Source organism: Cottoperca gobio, chromosome 16 (genome assembly GCF_900634415.1).
Source record: "Cottoperca gobio chromosome 16, fCotGob3.1, whole genome shotgun sequence".
Taxonomy (NCBI): domain Eukaryota; kingdom Metazoa; phylum Chordata; class Actinopteri; order Perciformes; family Bovichtidae; genus Cottoperca; species Cottoperca gobio.
The window spans coordinates 13,312,332-13,339,634 of record NC_041370.1 but is presented as its reverse complement, the minus strand read 5'-3'; the positions used below and the strand labels follow the sequence as shown (position 1 = coordinate 13,339,634).

At 39.6% G+C, this 27,303-nt stretch overlaps 1 protein-coding gene across 1 annotated transcript; it reads left to right on the top strand.

The window, feature by feature from the left end:
* The first annotated feature begins 878 nt into the window (after window positions 1-878).
* On the top strand, window positions 879-27,093 carry st14 (ST14 transmembrane serine protease matriptase). Its single transcript, XM_029451074.1, is given in 20 exon segments — window positions 879-1,160; window positions 13,189-13,336; window positions 13,959-14,119; window positions 14,994-15,064; window positions 15,491-15,663; window positions 16,362-16,397; window positions 16,942-17,170; window positions 18,501-18,640; window positions 19,647-19,750; window positions 20,345-20,454; window positions 20,821-20,951; window positions 21,442-21,546; window positions 21,811-21,918; window positions 22,261-22,374; window positions 22,897-23,016; window positions 23,480-23,660; window positions 24,315-24,386; window positions 24,388-24,584; window positions 25,162-25,298; window positions 25,418-27,093. Coding segments are annotated over 20 exon segments (2,526 nt in total). The 5' UTR covers window positions 879-1,133; the 3' UTR covers window positions 25,580-27,093.
* Window positions 27,094-27,303: the final 210 nt, after the last annotated feature.

Here is a 27,303-nt window from a genome sequence, read left to right as displayed (position 1 = left end):
TTAGTTGACCAGACACACAAAACCTCTGGAGGTATATCTGGAATCTCCAAAAGGAGCACTGAGTATAAAATAAACACAGCTCGAAAAATAAATACATACAAATATGAAATACTAAAATACTGTAGGCTAAAGCTAAAGCTAAAGCTTCCGTTTGTGTATTGTAATGCATCAGGAGATTGACTTCATTGCTTTGTGACGTATGCTTAAAGGTTCAACGTTTAATTCCATGCAACCTGCTCCAAAGAAATAGGGGGCAGTATTTCACCTCCCAACTGGGTCCATATAAGCTCTAATGCTTATATTTTGGTTGTAGTAGTTTGGCATATTTATTATATTATAATTTATTCTTTATATTGTGCACTGGACAGACTCCTCCGCATATCTTACACATTGAACCTTTAAAATACTAATGTTGTATACAGTATATCAACTGCAATAAAATAAAAATATACATGTTCGACGAAGCCTGTTTGTAATTACATTTTATAATTTACATATTTTCTAAAGATTCCTCACAATTAAAGGCACAATATCAAATCGAGCATTGTTATCATTTACCTTGCATGAATGTTTTTCAAACTACAATATGCGATTTATTTCCTCCAGGGTTATTGGCAGCAACATCCGAAAATAGTCAGCAGGGGTAACTGTTCTTTTAATACATCCATGGGGAACACACGGTATGAAAATAAAGAAAAACCTTCCTCTTACATGCAGAAAGTCTCCCAACGGATGAGCAGCATGTGTTTGATTAAAACGTCCCCCTGCACCATTTTTACATGTTAGTGGAGACTCATGGGTAACTATCCTGGTGCCATGTCAGTGTGGTCTTGTAGTTCAGTCCATGTGTTTTGCCCACTGACTGCTAATTACAGCTGCGACAGGTACACCTATTGTGGGCGTGGTTTATGTTACCTTTGGTGTGTAAGGAAGAGGTCGGTCTAAGTGTTTCAATATTCCCAGCTCGCGACGATACAGGAAGACCCACTGACATTTGGATTTAACCATTTAACAACGTGCTACTATACTTTTTAAATAAAGACTAAGATACAAATCCAAGATTTATAACTTTGCAACACTCGTGGGAAGGTGAACCTGATCCTGTCGGACTTCAGTTGGAGCGCTTTTGGAAGATGCATTCCGCCAGATATGAATACGACGTAAGTTTGGTCAAATTTAACAATATGCTTCTTGTCAATTACAATATGCAATGTTTTGTCCCACAAAGAGACACACCGCTTTACTTCATACCCACAGTTTGTTTGCTTTGGGCCTAGATTTTCTGGCGGAACTCTCTATCTGTTTACACGACTAGGCCTACTTTAACCGATATGTCAAACCTTCATACTTTGGCCTTTGACAGCGTTTCTGGATATGATCATCAGTATGTTTCCGCGCCTCTGTCATCCAAGGATCAGCACTGATACTAGGATGTAGTTCCCCCCTCTGCTGTGGATGTTTGAATGAATGACTGAACTAGCATTGTGTTGTGCCTTTTGTTTATTTACATCTACACTTCCATCAGAAAGGACATTTCAGTAAATAATAGGATACACTAAATGAAATATTAAATAATTGTGGGCAATTAAATGATCTATTCTGCAGAATATTTTTCTTTCACACTTAATTTCAAAGTTTATGTTTCTTTCACATGTTATTCTTTACAGAGCATAGTATTACTGTGAGTCACAAAGGCAGTTATGTGTATAAAATGCAGGAGGAAATACATAATCAGACTTGGATGCCATTTGCTGACTTTACATTGATGTTTAACTTTAAGATCACAGGTTATGATGCGTGATAGGTTACCAAAACAGGTCGCACAGCTTTAAATATATATATATATATATATATATATATATATATATATATATATATATATATATATATATATATATATATATATATATATATATTTAAAGCTGTGCGACCTGTTTTGGTAACCTATCACGCATCATCTCATAACCTGTGATCTGCATCTGGATACTGTACTTAAAAGAGTTGATCTCTGTTCGCCCTTGCAGAAAGAGGGTTAGAGGCCGAGAGAGCCTCAGTCAGTGTTGTGTGCACCAACAACAACTACAAGTTTATTTGATGGTGAAATACATTGAGTTATTATTGATTGAAAAACTAATTTCATGAGTATAATGGTATACAGTATGTACTAGAGATTAAAGGACGTAAACGTGTTGCCACAGTGATTTTAGATCAGCCACACTGTAAATCCCAGTTAAATGTATTTTGTGTTGTATTATTTAAACAGGCTTTTTAAATGATAATAGGATGTGGAAAACTGCCAAAGATTTATTTTGCCTAACCTATAGGTCAAATTATTCTGGAACATGCATACATTACGTAAATATCCATACCCTTCTTGTTACTACATAATTCAGTCTTGTTTGATACGAATGAATTACCAGTAGAGCTTGTGTGCAGAAAATAGTGTCGGACAGCCAAAGGTGAACTTCACTCTGCAGGGACTCATTAATGGTTACACGGCTTTGGTCAGTAATGCTGGAATTCACCAGCTCTCCACCACCTTTTATTTGACAGCTTCACGAAAACAGTCAGTTCCCCTGGGGAAATACACACTGCAGTGTACCAGTATGTGTAGGCTACTGCTGAGAATGTGGGGAAAACAGTATCAGGATGGATTCAGGCAAAAATAAAACGTTTTTCTTTCTTAATTTAGTGTGACATTAACAAGGACTTTAAAAACAAATTGCATGTTTATAAAACATATCCACATCTATAAAGCCATCTCCCAGCTCAGAGAGGACAGGGTGCCCACCCTGTAAGGCTTTTGACACATGAGAATTGTCAAGCGTGTCCTTACTTGAACCCTCTCTGCTTCCTGAGATCGAAACCCCCCCACCAAAAAAAAAAAAACAAGGGCTGCTTTTTAATTTTTCTATTTTAAATTACATAGGTTATTATTTGGAAACATGTGTGAGATATATCAAAGAAATGATGAGCTCCAGTAAAAGTATTTTCTTTTGTGTAAAAAGTTGTTTAGGTGGCAACATTTTATTGAAAAATCTAAAATATACTTTAAATGTTGCCATGCCACACCTTTTTGATTCTGAAAGCTGGGATAGATACTGTTTCAAATGACGTAAGATGCAGGGAAACTGTTGGGAAATTAACTTTACTTCCTTTGTTAATATTTGATTATTCATGACAATCAGGTCAGTCTTAAAAACTCGATCAAATGGGAATTCTATGATTATTGCAGTCATTCTGTTTCTGTGATGACTCAGCAGTGTGGTCAGTAAATAATTGTTCAGACAGGGCCTTACCTTTGTCTGGAAGTCTAGGCCACATTTCAAGGGCAATCATGTTGAACAGAATTGAAGTGAATGCAGTGCTCATTCAGTCTTTCTCAGTTCGGTAATGAGGAAGAAGCATTAATGGAGGATTTTGTTACCACCCTAGCTTCACCTTGAGCAGCAAGGCGGTAGTATGCAACGAGCCTGGAGCATCACTCTTCCTCACACACACTAATGCTGCTGTATAGGAGGCTAACTGCTAAGTGTCTGCTTAGGATTACTGTCAAGTAAGAGATGTGTGTAGGTATTTGATTGTCCCTTTTGGATGCAGTATCCAGGCTGGTTGGTTTGTATATGACAGATCAGTGCTGCTGAGGGCAGAAAAGGCATATGAGAGCTTTTTTTAGGTACACATCAAAGTCTGTTTACAGGTCTTGGGGGGGGGGGGCAGAAGGAGCTGTGAGACAACTGATGAATTGCCTTAGGTGATGTCACTTGAGGCATGTCGGTTGAAGCTGAAGACTAAAAGTTTGAAAGTGAATAAATCTGGGGCTGTGGAATTAAAAAGAAGTGCGCTTACCTTTTCTCTGCTTGCTAGCAACACAACGCTACATTATCTTCTTATAGCAAACGGGTCACCAACCTTTTTCAAACTGAGAGCTACTTCAAGGGTACTGAATAATACAAAGGGCTACTTGTTTGATACAAACTTCCTGAATAACAGTTGCACGGTTCACCATTAATGATAGTATTATCATTATTAATAATAATCATAATAAATATTCATTTATGTGAAGAGACTGTCTGATCACATGTTAATGTTAATTATTCCTCAATGATTTACCATGGTAGGAAACACAGATTTATTTATTTATGTTCTCAATCTATCTCAACATTTGAAAGTCAGAGTTATCACATCTCTGATATTTTTGTAAATATCTTTATTGACAGTTTTGTATGAATGAGCACATTTGTAGAATTTTGTTCAAACTCACACCTGTTATATTTTAGTACAAAGTATCACTTCTGTTAAAAAATGCAGGAAATCATTAACTGTCACATACTTTATTAATAATGTGCGGCTCTAAATGAATCTTCCGTTACTTTCTGTGACTTGTTCACCGGCCTCGTGAAAAGAGATGCTGCTGCCCAAATCTGCCTTTAACTCCCGGCTTGTTCTGCCCGCAGTGCTGCAGGTGTGTAGTTAGTTAGTTAGTTAGCATGGTAGCTTTGTGACACTGTACCAAAGTGTCTCCACAATGTGCCGCTTTGCCGTCGCCACGCAAATGAGACATAAACACTTTTCTTTCACTGTTGTAAAAAATAATTCTTCCTCCCAATCATTGTGAAAATAGTTATTTTCCTTTCGCTTTTCTGCCGTGTTTTAAAAAACGCACCTAGCGCCCCATCGTAGCTGCTCCCGCTAGCTTGTCTCAGCGAAAAGGGTTCATATATACATAAAACATTTTTGTTTTTTATATTCAAATTTGTCATTTTAAAATAAAGATTAATTCAAGTGTTATTGATAAAAAAAAACAGCAAAACAATTAAATACAAATTTTAGACCGAGCTCCATGGTGACTAGTGCTATTTTTAGAACATGTTCTGCGGGCGATTCGCGTAGTCCCTGCGAGCGACCAAGTGCCCGCGAACACCGTGTTGGCTACCCCTGTTCTAGCATGATGCGCTCAAATTAAGCCACTAGGACGAACGCAGGGTTTTGAAGCGGATTATCGTTGTGGCCAAACTGTAAAATTACAACTTCAGACTTGCATTAGGGAATTAGGGAATCTTTTTTGTTGTTGAGGTAAATCAACTTCTAAGTACGAACACTTAAAAAGCCCAATTTTAACTCACTAGATTTTAAAAATAGCCAAATCTAAAGTTATGGAGGCGGGTTTAAAGAAAATGTTTGTGAGCTTGCTCTTTGGGCCCCATGGATAATTTTACACTCAACAGTTGAGATCATTTTGGCCAGTTGCGTTTCATTGTGGGTAATGTAGGCTGCAGGTTTTAACCTGACGAAGAATGCTTCTCTGGTTCTGCTGCATCAAATTGTAATCTTTATTTATTTTAAACCATCCATCGTGAGTCCAACAATGTATTGGGGTTGTAATGCTAAAGGGTAGAGTATGCTTTTGAACTCTACCCTAGAAATGACTGTTTGGCCTTTTGACAGGTTATTCTGTGTGTCACTGTGAAACTGTGACTGCATCGTGTCTCTACTCATGTCTCTACTCATAAATTCAAAGTATGTCGACAAACCACTTGAGCAGGTGCAGCACTAAGAAATAAACACATTCACATTGCACACAAATGTAAAGTATTATGGAAAACAAGAAAGCACAGCATTGTAGTTGTTAGTTATATTTGTACCTTGGCATTTAATGCCTTTTTACAGTATCAATGACATTTATCCATATTGTTTTAAACTGATACAAAGTAGGTGTAGTCAACTTATCAGAGAAAGAATATTGGTCTGCACCTGTGTGAACAGACATGGTGATTTTGAAAAAATAGTTAAGCATATTGCTTACGTGCTGATCCCACCAAGTTAAGACTGAGGGTTTAGAGCAGGGGTGGGCAATTCATTTTTACAAGGGGCCACATGAGAAACCCGAGCTGTGTTGGAGAGCCGAATCAACAATAAATTGAACTTAATTCTGCTCAATATTCATTTTGTCCCATTGTAAAAAGCAGTACATTATATATTTTGATTAGCTGCTACTGGTAATCAAAAGAATAAGGATCTTCTCTTCCAATAAATATATGAAATTGTGGAGTGGGTCAAATAGGAAAATACTCCTAGAGAATAAACAGTAAAAACAATCATTACATCAGTATTTTATTTTTAACATGTTAATCTTCCCAAACCAATACTGAAAAGGTGTTTTACAGTATGTAAAGATAAGCAATGAATCAACTTTATACAAAAAGCAATAAGTGCTTTTGATGTTTTTCAGTTCACTTTACTTGTTCAGTGAGAAACATCCAGTCTGTCTTGGGCTTGAACAAGTGCACTGAAATGTGGTTGAATGTCTGAGGTGGATATGCGCAGGACAGCTGACAGATGATCATCAGTGATAGAGGATCTGTATCTGGATTTGTTGAACTTCATCACGGAGAATGTCTGTTCACATATGTAGGTAGATCCAAAGAGGACCACAATCTTTTGAGCATGTCTCCTCATGTGTGGAAAGTTCTCCTCTTTCATGGAAGAGTAAAACTCAGGCAGTGAGACTGACCTAAAGAGCTCTGATAGAAGTGTGTCAGACTGCAGGTCAATGAGTTCAAGCTGAACATCACTGGGTGCATCATCCACATTGCATGTAAATGGGGAAAAATCATGTGCATTTCATTCTCAACTGTTTTAAAGTCTTAAAATCGCCTCCAAAACTCACCATGCAGTGCTTCTAACATGGATGAGTACCTGTGGAGGTGATCAGCTGATGGTGTGGCTTCCTTTAGTGTTGGCAAGTGGTGAGAATGTTGTCCTCCATTTGGCTTGAGAAGCTGCAACTTTCTCATGAAATCCTTTACTGCGCTGTACATTTCATGCACAAAAAGGCCCTTGCATTGCAGTTTGACATTTAGTTCATTCATTAGTGCGGTCACATCTACAGCAAAACCAAGGTCTGCCATCGAGTCTGCATCTGAAAGCTGTGGGACGTCTTTTCCTTTCTTCACACAGAAGTCTTGACTCTTCTCTCAGACACTCTTTGCCCAGGCTGAGCCACCTGACAGCGGCGTGGTAGCCTATATCATGATATTCAGTCTCATTTTCCTCCAAAAGTGCAACAAACTGTCTGTCACAGTGCCTGACATCAAACAAGCTCTTGCCCTGATGAAGTTAACTATTTTAGTTACAACATCAACAACATGGTTCATTTGTAGAACTGACTTGCACAACACTTCCTGATGTATAATACAATGCAAAAATACCAATTTCTGTTCAGGGTTAATTTATTTCACTTCATACTGCATTCTCTTCAAAAGTCCAACATTTTTCCCTGTCAGATTTGAACTACCATCCCCATTTCAGTCCCAACTTGTCCACACATGCATTTACCTGCAAATCACTCCCTGTTGTTGTCCCTTTCATTGACTGCATGGCTTCTCAAATGCCTCCTTTTTCTCCGGGCATATGAGTGCTGCAGAATCCACCAAACACTCATTGATAAACTTTTTCTAGTGATTTTGTGGGATAAGACATAAATTGTCTTGACAGCTGCATCTCTGGATGTGCAATGTTTTGTAAAAAGTTTTGCAGTTTAGCTAGCAAAGCACCCGACTCCTTTTCCCGCTCTTCATCAGACAAGTTCTTGAACGGCGACTCAAATTGTAATCCTTTAACACAGCGACCTGCGCACCACAAACTAAGCACACGGCTTGACCTTTGACTTCTGTAAATAAATACTTAGCAGTCCATGTCTTCTTGAAAACGTGGCATTCTGTATCAATCTTTATTATTTTGGCGTGAGCAGACATTTTGAGGGCTAGCATTACCTGTAGCTGTTCACGTGCGCGGCGCACATACGTAACTAAAGAAAAACAGCACCCTTTTCAAAATAATAGCAACACAGTTAGAAAGTTATTTACACCATGCACGCAATATAATGGTGTTGCTTTTATTTTGAAATGGGTGCTGTTAAAAAAAATATATATACTTTTTCATATATGTTGTAATTTACGATTGTCCTTACGCGGGCCGGACAGGAGCGGCCAAAGGGCCGGATGTACAGAGATACAGTTTGTTGCACTGACCGTACAATGCCCAGGTCTGTGTTAGAGAATCATATTTGGTGTTGCTGCTGCCCTTAAATGGGGACAGGACCCGACTGACTGGCTGAGACATTAAAGGTTCAATGTGTAGGATGTGCCAGAATATAAACCCCACACACATTAAAACAATGAACTAACATTATCAACAGAATGTGAAGAGGTAACAGTGTTGGCGTTATGTCAAAGACATCTATGTGTTGTGTTGCAGAGATCTCTACTGAAATCTGGGATAGTCGCTGCACACTCCCCTCCGCGCGGAGGACCAAACAAAAACGCGAGTCATTCACTTGTCTCTGCCTCCCGGACCCAAGTCAACATACAAACATATAGACGCCGGTGTGGATGTTTTTCACTGTTTCAGAGGAAGACGACACAATAGTTTTGTGATGTACTGCACTAGAAAAAAAACTCCATTTGAACTGTTAGAACTGGTCTTTAAATCATCCATCGTTGCGCACTACATCTTGTACAAAAATGTGAAATTATCAGTTATCTTATCGGTATCGGCTGTTAGAAACAGGGAATTATCGGTTGTCGGTATCAACTGAAAGAAATCCATATTGTGCATCCCTACCAAGAATTTATCCATCGTTCATTTATCATTTACTCCTGTGCTTTTCCTACTGCGACATGTCAAAATGTCAGATCATTGTAACTATAGTTACCATGTGTAACTTTTCACCTGGTCACTTTGACTGGGTATCAGTGGCGTGCCGTGCATTTCACACCTAGGCCTTCAGTGATGTCCTACACAGTCCTACCTGAATTATTCCACCTCTTAATACCATCATTATGACGCCATGGCTCTAGAAACTATACATTTAGACAGAAACGCAGTATAACCGGGTGTTGCATCACCCTAACAACAGAGTTATATTAATATTTACGAAACCTTTAGTTGTAAATAGCAGGCATTCCCAGCAGTACAATGTGCAGTGCCTCTCGGAGGCTGTGAGCCGGGGGTACCGCTCGTAGTTAGTGATTTGAAAGTGGCGGACAAACCCTTTTCCCAGCTGTGATGGACGCTAGCGTCGGGGTTGGCCGTTCTCTTCTCACGATGTCTATCTTTTCTTGAAAAGTTCGTCTTGAAAATGGCGTTGTAATTATATCTGCGACCACATCGATCTCTTCTCCTCCTTCAGCCATTGTGGGTTGAAAAAAAAACAGCTTGTAGAAATCTACACAAATTAGCTTGTTCAAAGTTTGCTAGCTCTGCATAGCTCTGCCTCTCAATAGTGCGTATCCAATCAAAAGACGTGGACGTGCTGACGTTATCGTACGCCTGCTAGCTGGCCCCGGTGTCCCCAACTTGAAATCTGATTGGTTAAAGCCACAGTTTTGTCTCCGTTCACTTTAAGCGACAGGCGCCCGCACTGTTGATTCTGAAGGCCTAAGGGCAGATTTCTTGGACCCTGGCAACACATTATGGCTGAAATATGATTGGATGAAAGCTCTAACATAAAGGCCAGCCCTCCAAATCTCCATCTGAGGCTGGAAGCAGCGCAACCAAGAGGAAAGCTATGAAATGAAGAGAATAGACTATGGGGAATAATTTAATACATATTTGTGGGAAAAATATATAAAAATTAAATGTATATTCTGATGATGTTTAGCCCAGCAGAGAAGGCCTTGCAGGTCCTGACGGCCCACCACTGCTGGGAACTGTCAAAATTGCTTCACTCAGGATTAGGGTTAACAATAGAGCGATAAGGTATGGTTGATTTACTTCAATTAAATTAGAAAGGAGACTGAAACGTTGAATCAGAGTGAGCTGGGGCGGCTAAAACAAGACTCCCAAGTCTGTGTGCATCAGAGGAGGCTCTTGGGATTCAATAGCAACCCTACAACAACAGAGGAGGGAGATGACACAGGCAAAAAACAAAACAAGAGTTGCCTTAACACACAAACAAATACAGAACTGAAACCAGTTTCACACTGTGTGCCATGTTTCACTGTAGTATTGACTATGCTACTTCTCTATTGAGACAAATCTGTCTGAATGTAAATTCCCTTGTGTAGCGAGTCAGTAGATCAAAAAAATAGTAAGAGTTATTTCTTTATTACTTTTTTCTTAAATGTGTATAGTACATTATACATATACAGTGTGTAGTTTTTAGGGGGATCTATTAGCAGAAATTAGATATAATATTCATAACTATGTTTTCATTAGTGTATCATCACCTGAAACTGAGAATCGTTCATATCTAGCCCTTCATATCTCCACAGGGAGCGGGTCCTCCTCCACGGAGTACGCCATGTGGCACCACCATGTTTCTACAGTAGCTCAGAACGGACAAAACGTTGTTGCTCCTCTTGAGAGGGCTTTTTGCGTTTCTCAGAATGATGACTTGGTATCTCAAAATAATGAGCTTTCATAAAATAATGTTTTAGTATTACAACACAATGAGACGTCTCTCGAAATAATGACTTAGTATCTCAAAATATGTTTGTTTTTTTGAGATACTAAGTCATTATTTCGAGAAAGTTTCTCATAATGACTTTTTCATCCAAAGACTATGTTTTCATCTTATTTTTTATCTTCTACTGGCGGAAACAGGCTTCCATATGAAATGCAGTCATCAAGCGAATGTAATTACGCAAAAAAAACAAGGTTTGTATAGTCCAGTACACAGAAATAATAAGTGCCAGTATATCAAAGTACATTAAATGTTTTCCATCTCTGATTCATACGCTGACAAGAGATTGGTATTACACATTGTTGTTAACAAGGACCAGTGTTGTAATGACATGGTTGTAACTCTGCTTTAGTTTTTACCACACCCCACACCAGTTTTTTTTAAGTTGTTTCCCACTTGTCAAACAGGTTAGACTACTTGGAAATACTCTGTAGCAACTGACAACAGGATCCCAGGATTTTGATTGCTTTCTTGTCAAACATTAACATTTTCTTTTTGTTTGCGTCAGTATGTTTAGTTATGCTTTTCTTTATAAATCAGTGTTGAGAGAGAGAGCACTACTTCCTGTTAATAATGGCATAGCACACTGCACTGGTATTTAAAAAAATATTACATATAGTTCAAAACGTGATAGTATCTCTTTCTAGGAGTGAAGAATGGGAAATTATGAAGAGCATGTAATGGTTTTATGAGGCTGTGATCCGGTTGACTGATAGAGAGAGACCCTTGAGCACTTGCTGACCCCATCTCTAATGATTCCCCTCATTCTGGCCCATGATTGCTGTTAGAGATTCCAATTAGAAAGCATGTGTGGAAGCCCGAGCCGGGTAAGAATAGGCCTTAATTGCCGTGAGTTATCATCTAGACTCATGTAATTGAGCCCCCATCTTAAGGGGCAGCACATCTGACAAATTGATTTAATACCAAAGTGATTCTCCATCCCTAATGGCACTCAGGCTTCTTCACTCATGGGCTACAGGCACTGAATTCATTGTGTGTTGATTACTAACCGGCCAGAAACCTTTTTCTCAGTCCGCCCACTTGAAAGAGCTCAACAGAGACACACAGACGCACACATTACATTTGGCTGACACTTTTGTCTAAAGCGACTCACAATAAGTGCAAACACAAGTGCAGTAATAAAATAAAACAAACCCATGTAAATGCAGATTACAGAAATTATAGAATACAAACTCAACAATTACCTTCAATAAGCCAACCAATTGAAGTGCTACATACAGAAATAATAACTATAATATAATTATTATTATTTTAAAACCTTTTATTGGCCAAGGTGTTGAAACAGGTGGGTTTTCAGTCTGCGACGAAAGGTATGAACACACACACACACACACATATACATATACATGAACACGCACATATAAACTGGTTTATCCAGTTTTGTTTGCCACCATGTGCCTGTTTGAACTTGCCCCTCTAGTAAAGTAATTTCAGTTGTTTTACATCCTGTTTATTTTTCCAATACTGTGTCATAAATCAACAGTTTAAATATTGAGCTGTAAAACTATTCTTGTTTGTCCTGAGTACAACTCTTATTTATTTGATCTATTAGGAGAAAACATTTGTTCATTCAGAGACTGATGTTGACGACCCGATCCTTCTGGAATCATTGGGGTATCTGTTTTTAAGCAGAAGTTAGTGTCAGTGGTAATGGCCGATTTTAAAGACATTTTGAGATGGTAGGCATCGCCCAAAGCTTGTGCTCGCAAGGCCGATTATTTTTATTTATTTAAAATATGTATAAAATATTATTATTATTAATAATAATAAATTGTTGTATTTTCATATATATATATATATATATATATATATATATATATATATATATATATATATATATATATATATCTAGATCTAGATCTAGATCTAGATATCTATATATAGATATATATATCTATATATAGATATATATATCTATATATAGATATCTAGATCTAGATCTAGATCTAGATATAGATATATATATATATAGATATATATATATATATATATCTATATATAGATATCTATATATAGATATATATATCTATATATAGATATATATATCTATATATAGATATCTAGATCTAGATATAGATATAGATATATATATATATATATATATCTATATCTATATATCTAGATCTAGATCTAGATATAGATATATATATATATCTATATCTATATATCTAGATCTAGATATCTATATCTATATATAGATATATATATATCTATATCTATATATCTAGATCTAGATATAGATATATATATATATCTATATCTATATATCTATATCTATATATCTATATCTATATATAGATATATATATATCTATATCTATATATATATATCTATATAGATATATATATCTATATATAGATATAGATATATAGATCTAGATATAGATATATAGATCTATATTCTATATATATATCTATATATAGATATATAGATATATATATCTATATCTATATAGATATAGATATCTATATCTATATCTATATCAATATCAATATCAGCAATTGACCCCCCTGCTCTAAGTATTCGCAGCAGCAATTTAAAAACCCATATCGGTCGACCACTAGTTGATGTTACTTTTACGGTGTTACACTGCAGTAAAAACACTTCTCCCCATTGTTCAGTGTAATCAAAGTACATCCAGAACATGGCATACTTGCTGTATGTTTGCTGACTTTGGTTTTTCTTTTTTTCTGCATCAGGGCCGCAATGGCCATGACCAGCGGATTGACTTCCTAACCAACAAAGAGAAGGTGTCATCAAAGCGGAAGCTCGGCATCCTGATCGGAGTCCTTATGGGGCTTTTCATTCTTGCCGCCATTGCAGCAGTCCTGATTTGGCTGTTTGTCTGTGAGTATAATTGAATGCTTTCCTCTTCTAAATCACCCACGGTAGAGTAGTCTTGAAGTATAATACGATGCTTGAATATGTGTCGAGATTTTTGTACATAAATCAAGATTATTCTTAACAGAATCTAATGAGAAATTGTGAATATTTACATTTCTAACATCAGCTACTGCCAAGACAGGCATAACATCAGAAACTGCAGAGTGGATCATTCCCACTTGCTGTGAAGGCACAGCTCTTTTGATATACGAGTGTAAGAGTGGCTTGTATGGACTTTGTAATTTCCCTTTAGTGTTAGTCTATTTGACAGCTCTGACTTTCTCCTTTTTAATAATGCAAAAGAGAAATATGTCACAGAGTCCATGCCGCAGCTTCCTTGTCATTTACACATACAGGGTCTGATGAAAAGGCCTCTGAAGTCTTCATAAACAGCCTCTTGATTCAACTGGCTGTTTTAATTGCTCTGAGAGCCAAGCTGTCAGCTGGGTATAAGATCACACTGTACAACTTTAAAATGGTGCTTCAGGGCCTGTTTAAAACCCCAACTCTGCTCTTTCATCAGAGGCAGCTATCTTATAGCATTTTGTTGATCAAACACTTAACTCATCTGCTTCTCTCCTCCAAGTTAAAGAGGCTGATTCAGAAGCCACTTTAGGTATGCGGCTCAGCCCATCGGTGCAGGTCTTCAGTGGGCACATGAAGTTGGCTGACGTACAGTATAACCAGAAACTGGAGAATACCGACAGCAAGGAATTCAAGGAAATGGCCGACAACCTGGAGGCAGTAGTGAGTTTGACACCTTTTTGTATTTTTGTTCCCTTTCTTTCATCTATCTTATTAATTGTTTACTATTTTAAGAAACAGTGTTACACTCGGTTTGATTCTCTCACTGTAGATTAGCTGTTTGGGATCGTAGAAAGTGCTTTTTTAAAATGCCCCTCTCAATGCACAGAAACTGCTGAAGGCACAGTGCGTGGGTGGGATAAAACGCGGCACATTCTCTTAGTAATTCCCTCAACAGCATCTCCTGTTATTGTGGAGATGTTTGTAGCACCACTTAGGAGCATGTTGATGGCAAAAAAACATCTCGCTTAAACCCCATCAAGCGCACACAAAGCTGCTGAAGTGAGGATTTGAGTGGAGCTGGGATGTTAGATGACTCGATGATTGTGAGGAAAAGCTTTATGATGAACTAAGTTTGCACTTGCATATAACAAGAAAATGACAGCTTTCGAGGAATAGTTTCAGATTTAGGTTAGTGTTTACATGATGGGTACAAAATGTTGGAGTATGGTTTCAAATAAACAATGCTGGGCTAAAAGCATCTTGGAGATAGAGGCATTATGATCAACCAACTGTACTCTGCCGCGCTCGCACCACCTGTCTGTAGAGTCCTTGACTTTTGTCTCTTAAGTAGTTTTAGTTAGATGATAATGGTTTCGTATTTGATGTTGCTAATTCAAACTTGGGAAATGTATGATCACGGACCTTTTTGTCCTGTGAACAATCCTTTTCCTTTCCCTCCATGTCATTTTCTGCTTTTATCACTGACATTACAAAAGAAACCTGCTCATCCGTTCTTTACCCTTTTTATTTTGGTGCACGAGCAGAAATATTTTACCTGTTCTTTTCAGTAAAAATAAATATCTTCCCCACACAGCTAAATGAAAACTACAAGAAAGACAAGCTCCTCGGAAAATACTACACCAAGTCTGTGGTCACTGCATTCAGGTAATGTGAGATCTTGAGCTCCTTCTTTTTTTATACTGCTGAGCAGAACGTCAAAACTTAATGTAAAAAAAAGAAGAAGAAACTTCACACCTTTCATGAAGCAAAAGCTTTGTTTCACTGACCTCTGTGGGTTTCAAAGTTTCAAGTCTGTTGCATTTCTTAGAACAACCTAAATCAAAGTTAGATGAGGTCTGTTGACTCGTCACCTCACCCGGTTATGTGTGTAGCATTGCACTGTAGTGGATTGTGTATTTCTGTTCGAACAGTAGCAGTAAATCACGACAGTTCAGAGCATACATCTCCTGTTAGACTTGTCTATTGTGATTGTGAGTAATGGAAATCGCCCATGTTCCACTAATCTTTGCATTTTCTTGAATGTTGAAGCTTGTTACTGAACGGCCTCATTATGCTCTTCCTCCCCACCAGTGAGGGTGTGATCGCCTACTATTGGTCCCAGTTTGATATTCCAGTTGAAGACCTGGAGACCGTGCCGGAGTTCTCAGAGGAGCGGGTGTTGGAGATACTGGAGAATGGCATGAAGGAGCAGCGCAGCATGGCGAACCCAAAATATATCAAGATCAGTGAAGTCACTGCCTCATGTAAGTAACACCAGGGTCAGGTGGGAGAAAGGGAACGGGGAGTTGGGGAGGGGGGAACTGGGAATTTATTACATTATGACATTTAACAATCACCTAGGATAAAGCTCTGTCAATAGATCTTACCAATAGATCTTAATACATCTGCTATCAGCATTGGTATTCTGTATGCTTTCTATTTGCATTAAAGGAGCTCGCTCTGACTTGTGCTGATAAGATGATAACAGATAAGACAGACCTCTCTGCTTGTGCTGCATCTGAGATTGCACATTTTATGCTGTTTGGATCCTCTAATGATATTAGCTGGGCTGTGGCCTGGCTTGAGAAAGCCATTTTTCTTCCTTCCGCCCTCTCAGCATTCACATTGCATTTGTCCACATCCTGGCCACCAGCCAAGCGCTGGCCCTGTGACTCAGTGGTTTTTGGTCCTCTTTAAAATGATTTCTCTGGGTATGATTTGATGTTGCTGTCCCAGATAGTTAGACAGAGATGTATGGGTTGCTGCTGCGGGGCAAGGTGAGATTGAGCAGAAAGTGCTACACACCATCACCAGTTCCTCTAACTGCAGGGAAAGTGAACAAAAAATGTGCAATCCAAATATTTTAGGCTCATGCATCAAATCCTATCAGCCATTAGCAACTCATTCTTACCTTTCCTCCGGTTTCTCTGCCAATCTTTGTCCTCGCTCTCTCTTTCTCCAGTCACAGATCCTCGCATGGCCAGGAACCCCAGAGCCAGTGAGTACACGTGTCCCATTTCAATCACTCGAAGTTGTAATTTTCCAGCTGGCTAGATGCTCACCCACCTGCCAGTCTGTAACAAATGGCTAGCCTGGCCTGGCCTGTACTGTACATGTGCTGCTCTAGTCAGAGACTGAGAATCCTGCACTTTTTTCCTTTGACACCGTCTGCTGATTTATTACCTTGGGATGATTAGACTACATACATTACCATAGTAGCTGTACTATCCTTGCATGAATCTGTCTTTACATGCATATGTAACCTAAAGGATGGAAGAATTTGTGATTTTTAAATAGTGTTGAAATGTGTCATTGCTTTCCGTGATGTAAAACATGTAATGATTGCAAGGAAAAACAGAAAAGACACAATCTTTACTGTCAATATTTCTTAAGAAAACAGAGATGAGCTGAATAAATGAGCAGAAGAAGATGCAGAACATGATGATGATCAGATTTTAAATGGCAAGCTGTGAACTGCTTTTGTGCAGTAACTCATCATATCTAAGCTCAATGTATGATTTAACCAATGTTGTTGTTTTCAGAGGAGTGTTTCTTCCGTCTGGAGGCTACAGAAAAGAAACAAAGTTTTACATCACCAGGCTACCCTGTACACTACCCCGCCAGGTCTCGGTGTCAGTGGCAAATCCGAGCTTCTGAGAACCACGCCATATCAGTTTCTTTCCCTTTTTTCCACGTTGAGGATGACTGCTCTGATGACTTTGTCTCCATCTATGACTCTTTGAGTCCAGATGATTCTCAGGCCATCACAGAGTAAGTCAGAGGGCTGTGAATGTCACGATACAAGGTCATACTGGTACTTTTTCTTTTTAAAGTAAAAATGTTATGGATCAGGTTTTACCATTGTACTATTTACTCGTAGTATGCTGTGCAACATTCCTTGCACTAATGCATCTCACCCTGAGAGGAATTTTATTTGAAGAAAGGCAATACATTTTTGCTCCAGCAATACATCAATTTGTGACACAAATCACTTTTTCATTTTGCCTTAAACCTTGGTAGCAGGGTTTGTTTGATAGGGCTCAACCAACATTTGTCTCATTTATTTAGCCTTGACGATCAGAGAGAGGGGAAATATAGTCTTGCATGATTCCCAGAGGACCACCACTAAGAATCACTTGACTGAAATGTTGCAGAGGGATTTTAGGAGTAAAAGCTCTTTTGATGTGGGTGGAAAACATGTTCCACTTCATTCCTTTCACTCGATTTGTGATTACAACCTTTTTTTTTTTTTTTTGGCCCTGAAGCCTTTAGCGTTGCATGTCTCATTTTATTGTTAACTTTTCAGACCTCGGTGAGATTGAGTTGGCTCAAAAAAGACCTCTGCTTTCAAATCTGTAAAGGGTGCCAACCTGAATCCTGCTACACCACTGTGTGTAATTGCACTTTGTCTGCGGGGGAGGGCTATGATTCTGACACTACAGGCTCCTGAATGCAACATCAGTTGTAGCTGCAGGCAATTTCTAACTCCGAAACCATTGCCAAACAAATATGCGTTACCAAGCGATGCATAACATTTTTATAAAGCTATTGAGCGATCGGCTTTATCCAAGGTGACATGAAGTTTATGAGAGCCATAATATTATACTCTATAATGACATTATTCTAGTAGAAGTAGATGTATTGCTGATCTTGCAGCGTCATTCACACCTTCATTGCTCTGCCGCCAGCAGTACTGAAACTTTTTGCTAATGTACCTAATGTTTGACTTTGAAACTCCGTCTAAGCAATTTCTCTCTAGTGCTGGCACATCTCTCCTTATTTATCTCTGTTTCTACCCCTCTCTGCTTATCTATTGATTTTCCTTTTCAAATTATTTTTTTCTTGAACCGTTTTAAACGTGTTTGCTGAATTGACGTTTTAGTGCTTCTGACTACAAAGAATTACAGCTGTATTTCAGTTCCCTAAGTGTTGCGCGGGTTTGCGTGTTCTCTAAGGAAGGGAAAGACTCCATTCAGTAAATGCATCAGACTTTCAGCTCTTGCTTTTTATGGTTGTGTTTACAACAATTTGTTGTTTCTGATTCTGTAATCGTACCTCATTTGTGTCCCATCTTGCTTGACTACTCATCCTTCTGTTACAGGAAGTGTGGTCAGAGGCCCCCCTCCAACCGTCTGCAGGTGTTGTCATCCGGCAACATCATGCTGATTAATTTGATTACTGACAGTGCTGTCCAAAGGCCCGGCTTTCTGGCCGAGTATATGGCCATCCCCAGTTCTAAAGGTAATTCAGACATTCACGGCACTTACACCTTATTCCAGCTGCATTCTTTACTTCACTTCACCTTGATTTGTTTAGTTCGGTTTTTACTTAAAGTAGTACTTCACACTCAAAATGACTGTTTGTACATCAATTGCTCACCCGGCGTTACCTTGAATTCTTTTGAAGAAAGCTTTGTTTTTCCCACATGCCTCTATGGTGAACGAAAAAGAAAAGAAAATGGAGAAAAGTCTTCATGAAAAGAAGTAAACTATATTAAAACATTCATTTACAAACTTCCACACAACTCTTGCACTATAATCTAAGTCTCATTTATTCAGTCATGTGCTAACTGTTTCCCAAAACACATACATTTTAGCTAAAACCTTACTATTTGAAACACTTCCGCATTAACAGTCTCTCACTCACGCTGGTGTGGAACTCGTCCATGCAGTGTTTTAAATGGTAAGGTTGACGAATTCAACGTAACACAGGGTGAGTAATTGATATACAAATGGTCATTTTGTGGGTAAAGTATTCCTTTAAACCGGAGGTCTTCAACAGGGGGTCCGCGACAGTACTGCAGGGTTTTTTAATTTTATTTATTCCAACCAATTGTTTTCCCACAGATTTAAATGTCTGTAAATAAACATTAACATGAAGCCAACATATTGTAGCGAACGGATAGATTGAGGCAGAAGACGTCAGCAATGCACACATCCAGTATTCATTGATTAGCTTAGTCTTGAATGCACAATAACAGGGTAGCTATGTTTATACATGGCACTAGGCCCAGTTTAATATAAAACACAATTGTATACACTATGTATGTATGTATGTATATGTATGTATATACACACACATGTATGTACACATGTATGTACACATACATATAGTAGGGGGGGACCCTGCTCCATCTCACCATCAGTTTGGGGGTCCTTGGCCTGAAAAACATTGAAGACCCCTGCTTTAAACCCATTTAGAATGATGTTATATGCTCGAATGTGAATTTATGACGTGTTCTTTTCAGTTAGAACCTGTGGTGGCAAGCTTACTGAAAAACAAGGAGTCTTCACCTCCCCACTCTACCCCAGCTTCTATCCTCCTGCAGTGGACTGCAAGTGGACCATCAAGGTTTGAAACACTGCTCCTCTCCCTGGCCCCCTCCTCTACCTAAAACCCCTCCACCCACCTCCTCCTCCACCACCCTTAGCCTGCAATGAGAGGAATGCTGAGGCAGCACTATAGTAGCCAAGCTGTTCAGTACCTCCTCTATCTTCATCTGTCAGACCGCTGTTGCTGCCGCAGCTCTCGCTGAGCTGCAGTGCTTTGTGTGTTGGTTTTGTGTGTGTGTGTGTGTGTGTGTGTGTGTGTGTGTGTGTGTGTGTGTGTGTGTGTGTGTGTGTGTGTGTGTGTGTGTGTGTGTGTGTGTGTGTGTGTGTGTGTGTGTGTGTGTGTGTGTGTGTGTGTGTGTGTGTGTGTGTGTGTGTGTGTGTGTGTGTGTGTGTGTGTGTGTGTGTGTGTGTGTGTGTGTGTGTGTGTGTGTACACACGTACATGCACACGTACATGCACATGTGTGCGCCCACAGTCTGTTTAGGTGTGTTACAAACTTGTCCGCTTGCAGTTACATGGGATACAGATGCATGTCTTGGTGTGGAGGTGGAGGAGTGACATGCATGGTAAATAAGGTTTTTATAAACCAATCACCTTTTCCTCTGTGCTGTAGGTCCCTGTTGGGAACAAGGTGCGGCTGAAGTTCACCATGTTCCGTATGAAAGAGCCTGGGGTGGACATCAGGGTGTGTCACAAAGACTATGTGGAGGTTTTAGGCACCAAGTAAGACTTTAAGTCATTTAAATGACACCCTAAATGTTTCCCGTCATCCATCACAGTTTACAAATTTCCTTATTGGTTCAACCCGCTCCATTTGCCATATTTGTGCACGCACATGAAATTACTCACATTTAAGTCGCTCTCCCTTGCAAACATATTTCAACATTTCAGATGATTTACCTAAACTATTGTTTTGTTTATAAAAGCTCTGGCTGCTCATTGTTTTTTGCCCCGTTGCACGTTGTTGTAGTGATGTTTCCCTTTTCTCTAATCTTAGCGAGCACATTGTCATTATAACAACTCCAAAAATAAAACCCAAGTTGTAATAAGACTGAACTTTCCTTTTTAAATATTTGTCTTGTGTCCCAGGTATTGCGGAGAAATGTCTTCTTTGGCTATGACCAGCAGCACCGACTTCCTAGATGTAAGCTTCCACTCCGACGAGTCCTTCACTGACAAAGGCTTCAGCGCCGAGTACAGTGCTTACGATCCCAAAAACCGTGAGTTAAAAGTCACGTCTCGTACCCATATTTACACCACACTTGGCGAGATGGGTGAAGTGTTGTGACGTGACAGTGACTCTCATAGCCTGCCATTACAGAGCAAGATGGGGGGGTAGCTGTGTGGTCTGAGAGACGACGAGACGGCTGCTGACTGACGGTCAAATGGAGCTGTTTAGTGATAGAGGTTTAGAAACTGCAGCAGTGAAACTCAAGAGCTAGACTAATCACCAGAGAGCCTGTTTATTGGGTCCATTTTATTTGCGCTGTCAGTCAGGAGCACTCCACTTACAATACCCTTCGCTCTTTATGTTGTCTCCCAGTTTCACCCAAATGGATTTATAATTGCTCTGATCAACAGGGACAAGCATTGGCAACATGATGGATTTTGCGAACATGCACTGTCACTACCTTATCTTTCAACGTGTCATCATCGTCTATCTCTACTTCTTGTCTTTGTTCCTTCCCTCTTTTCTCTGTTTTTCTGCAGCTTGCCCCAACAAGTTTGCCTGCGCCTCTGGCATCTGCATCGCAGAAGACCTGAAGTGTGATGGCTGGAACGACTGCGGTGATATGAGCGACGAGAGGAAGTGCCGTAAGTTCCCCCTTATCCTACAAACATGAGAGTGGTATCAATCTTTTCATTTAACTCTGTGCAAGAAAGCAATTAAGCATATTTTCCAATTTTCTTTAATGCCAGCTATTACCTTTCTCTAATCAGCCTATCTTTTGACCTACTGGTATGTCTATGACTCGTATTCAGTACATCCAGTGAATTGGGTTGGTTAACGTGCCCTTTTCAAATCACGTATATAATCTTCATGAGTTGTTTTAATACGTGACTTTTCTATTACCTCAGAGTGTGAGAAGGATCAGTTTAGTTGTGCCAATGGCCTGTGCAAACCGAAACTCTGGGTGTGCGATCGCGTCGACGACTGCGGAGACGGGAGCGATGAGGAAAGTTGCAGTAAGTATTGCTAAGGTGCTCAAACCCTAATGCTATTCTAATTGTGCTAACATTAAAGCCACATCACTGCTAATGCTCTGGTCACTGTCTCCTGGGCTGTGTGCAGTCATTATTTTATCAGTAATGGAGTTTGTTTGAAGCCTTGCCCAATTTGCTCAGTATTTCTCCAGGCGCTTAATCATGTGTAATACATGCAAGAAGAATGGAGACAAATTCTAATGTCCACCGTGGCTGCACCGCTAATGTCCCTCTGTAAACGTATTGGCCTGTCTTCTCTTTTATTTAAGTTTTCATTTTTATTTTATTATGATTTCCTCATCACCATGTTTCATTGCCTCCTAGGTTGTGAGGAGAGTGAGTGGCGCTGTGGTGACGGGGTTTGTATGCCTCAGGATGTTGTGTGTGACAAGAAGAAGGACTGTGAAGATGGGAGCGACGAGGCCTCTTGTAAAGTCTGTAAGTGGCAGCACTTATTCTTTTCCCAGCCAGTTAAAGCATTTGAAAAGATCCCCTCCAGAGTCCTTCATAAGTATGTTACACAAACCATTAAGCAATTAACCTTTTTATCAGTAACATTTTTGACGACTTCATTCTTAATTTTAAGCATTTTTCACTTGTTCACATTCTTTCAACTCTTTTTCCCTTTTCACACATTTCACCCTGCTCTTTACTTTACTCTTCATCAATGTCTCTTTTACTCACTCACACACACACACTTACACACACACACACACACACACACATTTCCTTTTGATTTTGATTTCTGTGAATAAAGAGGGATATTAGACCTCAACCCCAATCAATACTCCGAATCAATGCAATCTGTTCCTCAATCACTACGCATTGTGCAGGCAAGCCTCACTCTAAAGCCTCGCTGATTGCATAGTATTTTACTGGTTAAACTTTGCAATGCTCTAACGCTTTGATTGAAATACGCTATGTGTTTTGATTTTGGGACCTGTCTCCAACCCATTGTAGCTCCAGGCATCTGCTCTGACTTCAGCTTCAAGTGTAAGAACAAGGAATGTGTCAACAAGTTGAATGCCGAATGTGACCGCGTCAGCGACTGCAATGATAAATCCGACGAGGACAGCTGCGGTAGGAAATGTTTTAAACTCTTTCCCTCTTACAAAATTAAGCTTTTTTTTTTTAATACCATTTTTAAAACAGCTGAAAGTGGATCTAATCTCTTCAGTGTCATTCAAACTAGATTATAGAAGAGCTGGGATGAGCGGCGCGGTGGGCTGTCTGTTAGAAAAGAGCCCCAGGCCTTGACTGCTTTATTTATTTAATTCGTCTTTGAAAGCAGCTCTTGTCATCTCTGAAGTTTTTGTTTTTTACGCCATTTAAGCCTCGGGGTGTGTCTGTTTGTTTCTGTTTTTTGATCAGCTAATATGCCCGTGTGCCTTATTAGAATTCCAAAGAGTCATAGTAGCAATCACAGTTAAAGCCGGCGTCTTGATAGCTTCTCATTGTCTGATTTTGCATGCCAATCTCAACAAGTATTTTGCACCTATCCTCCAACGCCCCTCCTCTCATTATATTCTCTGTTAAATATCAGCTTGTGGCACCAGGCCCTATAAGCTGAGCCGCATCGTAGGAGGGCAGAACGCTGCCGTGGGGGAATGGCCCTGGCAGGTCAGTCTTCACTTCCAGACCTATGGGCATGTGTGTGGTGCCTCAATCATATCTGACAAGTGGATTCTTTCGGCCGCCCACTGCTTTGCCACCAGCAGCCCAGAGTGAGTGACATCTTAAACATCCATACAGAGCAGGACTGTGCTAAGTGTATAATATGTAACACATCCCCTCCTCATATATTTTGCTTTAAAAACTATTATTGTTTCCCTTTTAATTTTTTTATTATTCATCAAATTTACGTCTCATCCATGAAAGCATGGAGCTGTATTCACCAGAGAGCCCTGTAGGTGGAGCACTAACCATGCTGTTCGACCTGAGCCACTTCTATTGTTGTTGAGAAGGGAATGTGTTCATTTTTACAGATTCACAGTTGGTATACAAAATGATATTTAATTTGCATGCATTTTCCAGATTACTTTATTTGGAATACACAACCGTTTTCTTTACAGTCATTAATCATCATAAGTAGTCTGTAGTTTTGAATATTTTTGTACAGAGGTGATTATATCATTACAATTGAAAGCAATCCAATCCCATAATCAAATATTACCTTTGTAGCTTATAATGTTCAGGTTTTGTTTTGCTGTTGGAGAGGATAAGGAATTCTGTTGAAAGCTGTTCTTACAGTACTTTACAGCTGCACATGTTGCAGGGCTATTGTGTTGATTTGTATTAGATTGCACACATATATTCATTATTTTGAATCCACCCCATCCTGGCTCCCACGTAACCTTTGCCCTGTGATGCTTCCACAGGAACCATGTTGCATCTAACTGGCAAGCCTATAGTGGCATGCAGGATCAGTTCAAGTATGATGACGTACAGCAGCCGAGCAGTGAAGAAAATTATCACCCACCCGGATTACAACCAGATGACCTTTGACTATGACATTGCACTGCTGGAGCTCGGCAAGCCGCTGGAGTTCACCAACACCATCCAACCCATCTGCCTACCCGCTCCATCCCACATCTTCCCTGCAGGCATGTCCTGCTGGGTCACAGGCTGGGGCGCGCTCCGAGAAGGAGGTATTATTCATGAATCGGTGTTTCTGGATAGAACTGTCGTCATTTGATGTTTTTTGCTTTAACTTATTATTGAACTTATTTTGAATATTCATACTGTTATTCCTCAATAATGGGTGACCCACTCTACAGTTGTGTTTTTCCTTTTTGCATATCTAACGCTCATTCATTCATTCTCAAATTAAGACATCCCACTCCTCCCCCATCCTTCTCACAATGAGCTATTCATCTCTGTCCTTCATCTCCCTTGCCTGCCTACTTCCTTCTCTTTCCTTACATCTCTTTCTTATTTCATCCTTTATTCCATCTTTCCTTTATTGTCCCTCCCTATTTCTTTATCTTTCCCATCATGACATACTTCTCTTCCGCTCAACCCTCCCTCTAGTTTCTCTCTCATCTTTTTTCTAATCTGCTCTATTCCATTAAGCCTTCTTCCATATCCATATATCAAGACAGACGTCGGCTCTCCTGGGAAGCCTCTTAAACCTTCATTAGCCAACACTAATCCAGCCTATTAACACCTTTTTGATGTTAGTGACGAACACAGAGGTCACGTGACCCCTTTGTCCTGCTCTTGCAGGTTCAAAGGCACAGGTGCTGCAGAAGGCGATGGTGAAAATCATCAACGACACAGTTTGTGACGTCGTCACGGAGGGCCAAGTCACCTCCAGGATGCTCTGCAGTGGATTCTTGGCTGGAGGAGTTGATGCATGCCAGGTGAGACAAATCAACAACCAGAATAGAATAAAAGGACAAAGGGCTGACAACCATATAATCATCACGCTCTCACATGCAAAGCATTGTAATAACCACTCTCCCCTCACCGTCGTCACCAGGGAGACTCCGGAGGCCCCATGGTGTGTTTCGAGGAGAGTGGGAAGTGGTTCCAGGCCGGCATTGTGAGCTGGGGTGAGGGCTGCGCTCGTCGGAACAAGCCTGGTGTCTACTCGCGCGTCTCCAAACTGATAAACTGGATCAAGAAGGAGACAGGGATTTGATAAGATCGGTAGAAACAGGAAAGGGATGCAGAACGGGGAATAACATCATAGTGCTAAAAATAATTGAGATGGAACATTTGAGTCTGATTCAGGACAAGTCTCTCCAAGATGTATTCATCTGGCAGCAGACTGAGAATACTGTTGCATGGACCCAACTACTCACATGGATGACTTGAAGCACTTTATTCGGTTACACACACACACACACACACACACACACACACACACACACACACACACACACACACACACACACACACACACATCTACACATTGAACAAGTTTTTAAAAATGTAAATTGTGCTTTTAAGCCTTAGTATTGTGTAACAGGTGAGAAGCCTTCATCCTCTTGTTGAACTTTGCCAGTGGGCTCATGCTGGAAATAGCTATACATTTTGGGTTTCATTTATCAAATATCTTAAAGGACTATAACTCTTGTTTTAGCCTATTTGTTTCAAATACATTATACAAATACTTATACATTATTTTTGACCATTTTCTAAAGCATAGCATAGGTTTTCAGATTGATTAAACCATTGTATCTACCTATCTGCCAGGCAGCCATTAGTCATTAGTTTTTATCAGTAAAGTTTAAACATTAACTTGTCGCGACATCTGCATTACCGTGTGATCATAACAGAAGTTAAGAGGAAACACAAAAGAACAAGAAAATGACTCATCATGTTGCGCAAGTCCATACAGGGGCATTTTCATATTCTACTAAAAAGCCCACAACAGTCATGTTTAGTATAACAGATTTGTAGTCTGTGGGCAAAACACCAGCGTGGTCCCTGAAGGATGTTCATCCGAGTTGATCTGGAGTGAAGCTTGAGTTGTTTTTAGTTGTTGTGGATCTGAACAGGGGACCTAGATCAGTATTTCTATAACATATTTAGTGATGCTTACTGGCCTTGCCTGGTCTGTGAATGGTTTGCCAAAATGTGATATTCAAAAAGGGGGGGGGACCAGAGGATGAGGATTAGATCCGGTTGGACAGGTCTCGCTCAGGGTGACTGGGGTCTTCAGTCCCACACACCTGAGAGACGAAGCAATTCACCATTTTGCCAGTGCAATGCAAGAAGTTCCTCTCTTTGGTCATGATCAACTCGTTCAACCTTTTTTAAATCTAAGATTTGACTGGATTCTTTTTTTTTTATTCGATTTGCCCTGATATCCGCCTTATCCTGGAAATATTGTATACTGCAATCCAAAGATTTGCAAACATATTATTTATTGAAGGGGAAAATAATTAAGAAGAAATAAGTGTTAAGGATATTGCTCGGCAGACCTTTTTTTAAATTAATTCCATAGAGCCTTACAGTGAAACTATGCAAGCGTAAATGTGTATTTCCAGAGAGTAGGGAGAATCCACAACTATTAGATATTTTTTATATATTTTCATGAGCATTGTACAGTGTGATTTGGAATATGGACATACTTTATAACCTTTCTTTGTCTGTGTGTTTGTCTGTTTTTATACGAAAGAGTCGTAGAAATAAACATCTTTTATCTGATTCCTCAGTACCTAATTGCATTACCTGTATTGTTTGTCTCTGACTAGGTCTTGTTTTGTATCATGTTGTGCATAATAAATGCGTGTCTTGTGAGACCTTGTCCCTTCTCACAGTAGAATTGTAATGAGCATGTACGTCTCCTCCCTGTCGTGAGCATCGTGCCTACCTGGGGAACAGAGGTGACAAGCTGAACTCGTATTGTCAGATAAT